The sequence below is a fragment of the Octopus bimaculoides genome, chromosome 21, assembly GCF_001194135.2.
Source record: "Octopus bimaculoides isolate UCB-OBI-ISO-001 chromosome 21, ASM119413v2, whole genome shotgun sequence".
Classification (NCBI taxonomy): domain Eukaryota; kingdom Metazoa; phylum Mollusca; class Cephalopoda; order Octopoda; family Octopodidae; genus Octopus; species Octopus bimaculoides.
Genome location: NC_069001.1, coordinates 15811166 through 15820501, shown reverse-complemented (window position 1 = coordinate 15820501; position 9336 = coordinate 15811166). Strand labels below are relative to the sequence as shown.

The 9336-nt window shown below is 36.0% G+C and overlaps 1 protein-coding gene across 1 annotated transcript in view; it reads left to right on the top strand.

Annotated features, from left to right (window-relative positions):
* Nucleotides 1-7403, top strand: part of LOC106879070 (putative ankyrin repeat protein RF_0381) — a 15653-nt gene extending 8250 nt beyond the window's left edge. The window contains exon 2 of the mRNA XM_014928498.2: nucleotides 5121-7403. Within this exon, the coding sequence (XP_014783984.1) occupies nucleotides 5121-6749 (1629 nt within the window). The 3' untranslated portion in view covers nucleotides 6750-7403. The remainder of the gene's footprint in view (nucleotides 1-5120) is intronic.
* Nucleotides 7404-9336: the final 1933 nt, after the last annotated feature.

The following is a 9336-nucleotide window of genomic DNA, read 5'->3' as shown; positions in this document are numbered from 1 at the left end:
TCTCTCTCACTCACACACACACACACACACACACACACACACACACACACACACATCTGAAATATAACACATGAATAGAGTGAGACTGAATGAGAGACTTTACAATTTATTAATCGAACACAGTTGACATCTGAAACACTTTTCCTCCTCTCATACATATAAAGAGAAATATGCTCACGCATAGAAGCAGAGAGATTGAGAGAGAAAGAGTGAGGGAGAGAGAGAGACATTACAATTTATTAATTGAACATGATTGATATAAACAGTTTCTTTCTTTTTAAACACACAAACAAATATGCTTGTACGCAAAAACCAAGATGCCATACAAAATGCCCTGATGATGATGCTGCATAAAAAACACCCAGTACACTCCGTTAAAGTGGTTGGCATTAGGAAGGGTTAGGGTTAAGGTTAGGGCATCCAGCTGTAGAAACCAAACCAAAACAGACTATGGAACCCAGTGCAACTCTTGGCCTTGCTAGATTCTGTGAAGTTGTCCAACCCATGTCAGCATGGAAAATGGATGTTAAATGTTGATGATGATGATAAACAGAGAGAGAGAGAGAGAGAGAGAGAGAGAGAGAGAGAGAGAAATATTAGAATATGAGAAACATTCAATGCCAAATAAGTCAGTGTTGAATTGGTGATGCCAGATAAGTGGCAACAAAACAGCTGTGCCAAAATGGTCTCATAACCTCCTGCACATGGTTATCCTAACTGTTAGAAATATCAGCCAAATTCCTTTCAAATATCACCCTACTGTTTTTAAAAAGAAAAAAGCAGACGGATACATTGTATGAAGTACTCTTAGATATGTCATATCTAAACAGTAGATACAGGCATAAGTACAGGAATGAAATTTGCTTGGTGGATGCAAACCCAGGTCCAAAATATTTTATAAGCCATATTTTTTTTTTTTTTTCAGTCTTAATATCAAACCAATCACAAGTGCGATAATGATTTCAAATTTTGGCACAAGGCCAGCAATTTCAGGGAAGAGGATAAGTTGATTAGATTGACTGACCCCAGAGATCAACTGGTACATTGACTTCCGAAAGGATTGGATGAAAGGCAAAGTTGACCTCGGCGGAATTTGAACTCAGAACATAATGGCAGATGAAATACCACTAAGCATTTCGCCCGGCTTGCTAACGTTTCTGCCAGCTCGCCGCCTTATATACAGGTACAATGCTAATGATTCTGCCAGCTAGCCATCTTATATACAGGTACAATGATAATAATAATTATTATTATTATAATATTTGGACATGAATCAAATCAAATAAATCCAATAATGGAAAAAGTAATGTTTCCAATCAGTCCAAAAATGTTTCTGCACTTGTTTATTTTGGTGATGAAGTTTTTCAGGATGATGTTCAAAGCATTTTCATTGTCCCACAAAAATTTTAGGGGTGCACTTGCACCGCCTGCACCTTGCTGTTCCCAACCCTATGGATGCAGGCCTTGTTGGAGGTCCTATATTTGATCCTACTGTGTGACATCATAGATAAGTATCTTTACTAGATCCTTAGGTCTACCAAAACCTTGGGAGTGAAAATGGGTAGAGGGAAACTGTGTGGAAACCCATCACATGATTTGTACCTGTATTTTAAAGACCCAGCCTTGACATATTTTGGGTCATAGCGATTTGACTTGGAAGTTACACTAAGGAGTACACGTGTACATGGTATACTCAGCCACTTACATGTTAATTTAATGAGTCCAACACTGAGTTGATTGAACAACTGGATGTCTGACTCTTTGTTGAAACTGATAGTGGATCTGTTGTGTCTGACTAAAAGATGTGATCATCATGGCTGGATCACCTTTGATCATAAGTTCACTTGATCAGGACTAACAACAATAACCAAATTTATCATCATTGTCATCCTCCTCCTCCTCATCATCATCATTACATTCACCCCATTCCATCATCATTGCCATCCCCCACCACCACCATCATCATTATCATTACCAATGTTTTACATCTAATACTTTTCCATGCTGTCATGGGTTGAACAGTTTTTTTGTGGCAGTTTTTAATGGTTGAGTATTCCTCTTTAATTAGTTATCTCTTACAACACACACACAGGAGGCGCAATGGCCCAGTGGTTAGGGCAGCGGACTCGCGGTCATAGGATCGCGGTTTCGATTCCCAGACCGGGCGTTGTGAGTGTTTATTGAGCAAAAACACCTAAAGCTCCACGAGGCTCCGGCAGGGGATGGTGGCGAACCTTGCTGTACTCTTCCACCACAACTTTCTCTCACTCTTACTTCCTGTTTCTGTTGTGCATGTAATTCAAATGGTCAGCCTTGTCACACTGTGTCACGCTGAATATCCCCGAGAACTACGTTAAGGGTACACATGTCTGTGGAGTGCTCAGCCACTTGTACGTTAATTTCACGAGCAGGCTGTTCCGTTGATCGGATCAACTGGAACCCTCGACGTCGTAAGCGACGGAGTGCCAACAACAACAACAACAACACACAAGGACATGATGAAACTCTTTGAAAACTGAAATATATTCAGTAAATAATCAGCAAATATATTTGGAGTAGGTGCTTCCATTTTACTGACAAATTGTTTTTTCTGAAAAGAAGTTGATTTTCAAGTAGTATTTTATTTCTGGTAAACAATTAATAAATTGTAATGGTTTCCATATCTATTCTTAATATATTCCATTAGATTAAGATGGCGAGCTGGCAAAACCATTAATATGTTGGGCAAAATATTTCGTAACATTTTGTCCATCTTTACATTCTGAGTTCAAATTCCACTGAGGTCAACTTTGCCTTTCATCCTTTCAAGGTCGATAAAATAAGTACCAGTTGAGTACTGAGATTGATGTAATTGACTAGCCCCTCCTCTCAAATTTCCGGCTTTGTGCCTATAGTAAAAAGAATTATTAAAAAAGTGGTGAGCTGGCAGAATTGTTAGCATGCTGGACAAAATGCTTAATGGCGTTTTGTCTGTCTTATGTTCTGAGTTCAAATTCTGTCAAGGTCAACTTTGCATTTCATCCCTTTCAGGGTCGATAAAATAAATTCCAGTTGAACACTGAGGTCAATGTAATCAGCTTACCTGAATTTGCTGGCCTTGTGCCAAAATTTTAAACTAGTATATTCCATCAGATTTCAAACTGAATATATTAATCACTGTTTTGTACACCACAGGAGAAATAACTTCTCCTTTATGATGTTAGTGTTTTCCTAACACATTTGGTTCATTAGTACAAGAGACTCTGGGATAGCAGTGTTTGAACCATGTTGGGTCTCATTAGTCAGAAGCACCTGGACCAATGAGTCTAAACCATAATGTATGGCTGTGTTTATAATTTCAGCAAACAAACTGTTTGCTGATCCATGCTGATATAAGCCAAACAATAACTAATCTTTATATCCTTGGTGAACAGTGAGAATCAAAACAATGACCCACATATTTATTCTTAATATGTTGTGGCAGATTTGAATGTGAATATGCTAAACATTGTTGTGTTTGTCACAGGAGAACAACAATCTCATCAACAGGATTCAAGCTACTCTAGGTACAAGGCCTGAAATTTTGGGGGATGGGGAGTCGATTAGATCAATCCCAGTACGCAACTGGTCCCTAATTTATCAACCCTGAAGGGATGAAAGGCAAACTCAACCTTGGCAAAATTTGAACTCAGAACATAAAGACAGATGAAATACCGCTAAGCATTTCGTCCAACATGCTAACATTTCTTATTTCTTTATTGCCCACAAGGGGTTAAACATAGAGGGGACAAACAAGGACAGACAAAGGGATTAAGTCGATTACATTGACCCCAGTGTGCAACTGGTACTTAATTTATTAACCCCGAAAGGATGAAAGGCAAAGTCGACCTCGGTGGAATTTGAACTCAGAACGTAGCGGCAGACGAAATACTGCTAAGCATGTCGTCCGGTGTGCTAACTTTTCTGCCAGCTCGCCACCTTTTTCAAGCTACATACCTATTGTTTTCTCAGTGACTGTACTAGGAGTTATGCTATGAGTGACTGTCATTCTAGCTTCTCAAAGACCACAGTTTGTTTCTGCTAATTTAGCTAAACTGTCTTAACTCCTCAACATAATTTATCACTCATGAGTCTCCTTAATTATATATCTTAATTCAACATACATTGGCAGAATTCTGGTTTGGGAACTCTGTATAACCTCTCATAACGTTTTTATTTTTTGGAATTTTCACAAGATTTTTTTGAATTTGTATTCTACATATGGGAATTCATATGACTGTTCAAAAACCAAAGAATTTTTTTTGTATGATTTAAGGTCTTTTTAGTTGTTATTTTTAGCACATCTCATGACCGCCTACCTTCCCTGTTTCTTTGTCACTCTAACTTCTATTGATGTCTTCCAATATTTTTCTCCCCATAAACACATTTAATGATCTATTGCTGGGATTTATACAAAGAATTTGGTCTGTCCACATTTTAAACTTTGATTTAAAAAAAGAATTTGAAAAAAAAAAAAAATTTTTTAATTCAAAGAACTGTTTTAAGTTTTAAAAAAATCAAAAAAACATTTTTTTTTTGCATAGGCTTATGAATTCCTGTGTGTAGAACACAAATTCGCAAAAATTTTCTTGTACCCTTAACATAGTTCACAGGGTGATTCAACATGACACTGAATATGACAAGGCTGGCCCTTTGAATTTCAAGTACTCTTCATTTTTCTCAGCTGAGTTGGCTGGATCAATGTGAAATATAGTGTTTAGTTCAAGGACATAACATGTTGCCAGGTATCAAACTCACAACCCTACGATCATGAAACCACACACTTTTACACTTACACACACACATATGACAAACTTCTTTTCTAGTTTCTGTCTACTAAATCCACTTACCAGGCTTTGGTTATCTTGGACTATTGCTTAAAGTGCAGTGTGACTGAACCTAAAACAATGTAGTTCAGAAGCAAGCTTCTTAACTGCACATCTACACCTATACTTGTGTGCTGATAATTTTAACTGTTTTGCCAGATCTAGTATCAGTTGCATTTAAATCATAGCAGTTAATTTATAATTTTGATTTTGGCTTCTTTGTAAAATATTTTTATTGTATTTTATAATATAGTTTTCTCTGTTTGGAACTTACAGGAGAATGGAAACACAACTAAAGACAAATCTGAAGAAAACAAGGAAAGACGGAAACGTGGAAAACTTTCTGCTGAAGAGGAGGAGTTGCACAGAAAATCAGTGCAGAGGCTTTTAGCAGAAGCTATTACCCATGATGCACCTGTAGCAGATGTAGAGATTATTATAAAATACGGTGGTGATGTCAATGGAAATGTGAATCGTGGTCTGAAACCTATTCATTATGCCTCCTATGCTGACAATACAGATATTATTCGAATTTTGTTAAAATATGGAGCTGACATCAATGCAAGGGATGACGTTGGTTACACACCTCTTCATCTATGTGCACGAAAAGGTCACTTGAAGAGCATGAAATACTTGATAAGATGTGGGGCCAAAATCAACATTGAAGCTCATGAATATACTCCTAAACAACCTAGAACTTCTCTGACTGACGACCAAGACCAAAATGGAAACCAAGACCAAAATGAAAATCAAGATCAAGGACAAAACCAAAGTGAATTAAATACAAGGAATGAGCAAAGTTCACCAGCTGTGACCAATGATGCATCCGGTCCAACACCACTGACAGTCTTAGAAGATTTAACAATTGAGCCAATAAATTTAGCTTTAGAAAACAACCATGTAGCTATAGTAAAACTTCTCTTGGAGAATGGTGCTAAAGCTAATCGCAGATATTTCATGGGTTTTGAAATAAATCTTGTGCCACTTCAGAATATTGAATGCCTTGATCTCTTGCTTCAGTATGGTGCCAACCCAAACTCGATAAACCGATGTGGTGTCAGCCCCTTAATGAAAGCAGCAAAAGAAAATGAAATCTTTGCTACTCGTCTGCTATTGAGGTATGGTGCTGATGTCAATTTACAATGTCCTGAGAGATTTGAGCAGAAAACAGCTTTGCATTTTGCAATTGAGGCTGGAAACCGAACCATTGCAAGAACTTTATTGTTACATCATGCAAGAACATCAAAATTTCCTAACTATAAATATAATGCCCTACATACTGCTGTCCTTACAGACCGAGAAGATTTAGTTGAACTAGTTCTTTTATTTCCAATTGATGTCGATGAAGTTACTGATGACAACTGCACGGCCCTGATGATGGCTTGTGCAGCAACAAATACAATAAACCAAAGAGAAATAATAAACTTATTACTTCAAGCTGGTGCCAATCCAAACAAACATGCAGATATTATTAATTACATTGCTCCTTGTTTTTCACCAATTGTTGAATACCTTAGGAACCAAGATTCTATCAGTTATGATGTTATTCTCAACTTGATTCAACATGGTGCCATAGTTCACTTTGGTGGTTTTACAACAGTTGTGAGGAAGAAAAATCCTTTTGGAGTCTTGCATTATTTTGATAAAATTTCTAAAAACGAGAAACTTCTTAAACTTCTCATGGAAGCTTGTAGTCTTTTTGATCTCTATGCTATTGATCGTTGTAGAGAGTTCTCTCAAGAAGAGAAAGAGTATTTTGAAGAATTAGGAAAGAAGCCACTCCCCTTGAAGAATTCAATACGGTTTTTAATGAGGAATTTGTTAATGCCAAATCTATTACTAAAAATTAGTAAGTTGCCATTACCCGAATTTCTAAAAAAGTATCTTGCATTTGAAACAATATAATTTATGAAATGGTAACTGAAGTAATTCCTGATACCTGTGTGTGTCTATAAATATTATATTGGTCACAAGTTGTTTTGGAAATCTGTCTTTGAGTATTCTTGCACAAAAACACAAGAATTTATTTATTTTGGAAATGAAATGTAAAAATTACATTTTACTTTACTTGTTTATATATTTTTGCTTTCCATGAACAACTGAGGAAGTAGATCTTACAAGATAACTTTTTTTCTGTTTATTGAAACCTGGAATCATATAAATGTTTTTAATTTTCATTTTTCTAAGCCAAAACAATGTGTATCAGTGCTTTGTACTTGTATTTTGGTATTTCAGGATTTGGACACCTTCTTCAGGAAATCTTTGGAGATATGGTATTGTGAGCTGATCTTCAAAGATTTCCTGAAGAAGGGGTCCTAAACCCAAAATATTGAAATATAAGGTAACAGTACAAACCGTTGACTTGCATTGTTTTGACACAAAGAAAAAAAAAATTAAAAACATCTATATCAGGTAATGCTTCATACAAACTATACAACTCTGAAATTAAATATTTCATTGAAGTTTTATGTAAATAAATTACATTTTATTTATTTATTTATTTATTTATTCTTGCAAAACTTATCAAATCTGCAATAAAAAAAATTTCTGTGAAAATTATTTAAAGATATTTTATTTCTTTGACACTCAAAAAAACATTGATCAAAAAATTTCTTTTCCCATAATGTTTCAAGATTTTATTTTCAAATATTAATTGTATTTGTTTTATATTATTTATTATAGGTTCAGGCACAGCAATGCAGTTAAGACGCTTGCTTTGCAATGACTTGATCTTGGGTTCAGTCCCTTCGCTTGTTACCCTGAGCAAGTGTCATCTACCATAGCTCCAGGCTAACCAATGCCTTGTGAGTGGAATTGATAGATGGAAACTGTGTGGAAGCCCATTGTATGCATACATATAAGTGTGTGTCTTTGTGTCTGTATTGGCCCTCCCCACCGTTTGACAGCTAGTGTTGGTTTGTTTGTATCCCCATAACTTAATGGTTTGATAAAAGTAGGTAGTGAGGTTTATTTGTTCAACTAAACCCTTCAAGATAGTGCCCCAGCTGAGGTCACAGGCCAATGACTAAAACAAACAAGAGAGAGAAGATATTCAATAATAATAATAATGATGATCATGATCATGATGCCAATGGTGATGATGATAATAATAACCCTTTCTACTATAGGAACAAGGCCGGAAATTTTGAGGGAGAGGGCTATTCAATTACATCAGATCAGCTCTGAAAAAAGGAAAAGCAAATTGATCGTGGCAGAAATTGAAGTCTGAACATGAAGGTGAATGAAATGCCTCTAAGTGTTTGGTCTGGTTGCTAAATAATAATAATAATAATAATAATAATAATAATCTTTTCTACAATAGGCACAAGGCCTGAAATTCTGGAGGAGGGGTCTAGTTGATTACATTGACCCCAGTTTTCCACTTGTACTTATTTTACAACCCTGAAAGGATGAAAGGCAAAGTTAACCTCAGCAGAATTTAAACAGCAATAATAATAATAATAATAATAATAATAATAATAATAATAATCCTTTCTACTGAAGGCACAAGGCCTGAAATTTGGGGGAAGGGGATTAGTTGATTACATTGACCCCAGTGTTTCACTGGTTCTTAATTTTTCAACCCTGAAAGGATGAAAGGCAATCTCGGCAGAATAAAAATAATAATAATAATAACAATGATGATGCTTTGCTATTGCTGTTGTTGTTATTGTTGTCATCATGATGTCTTACGTTCTCAGTTTGGCATCACTTGGTTCTAACCTACCAAACTATTTTAGTTTTCATAGTGTAGAGCTGGGTGTATATGAATATTTACATGCTAAAGAATGTCTAACTGATGTAGATATTATACTGAGAATCACCAATGTCTAATATGAAATAAAAACAATAAAATCTTATGAGGAGATTAAACTAGGAATGGTGTTGATAATATATGAAATGATTTATGTAAATTCATAAAATATATATTCTTAAAGCTAACTACATAACTTTAACACCCAAAATTTACCAATTTCACTTCTAATTCCAACAGATTTTTATCTCCTTTATGTGTGTGTGTGTGGGGGTATATCATAACTTGTGTGTGTGTGTCATAATTTTGGTAGATTCTGATTTTATCTGCTTTAATCAAACACAAACAACCTCTACTTTCTTTATCGTCTAATTTTTGTTACATTTACAGCAGGGGTTCCCAAATGGGTATAAATCTAACCGATTTATCTAGTTTTACCTGGTGCCAGGATATTTGTCTCTTAAGCTGGCCCTACAGTATGCACTCCCTTCTTTTAACCCTACAGTGTCTTCTCTGTCTCCCAGTTCAATTAATCTACACCCTTTCTCCCAGCCCTATGATGTCCATCCCTTCCCCCAGCCCTACAATTGCATTCCCCTTTCTCCTAACCCTAAGGTGTGTCCCCACTTCTCTGAGCCCTAAAATGTGCTCCCACTTCTGATAACCTTCCGATGTGTTCTCCTTCCTTCAGTCCTACAATGTGTTTCTTCATCTCTCAGCATTACAATATGCTCCTCT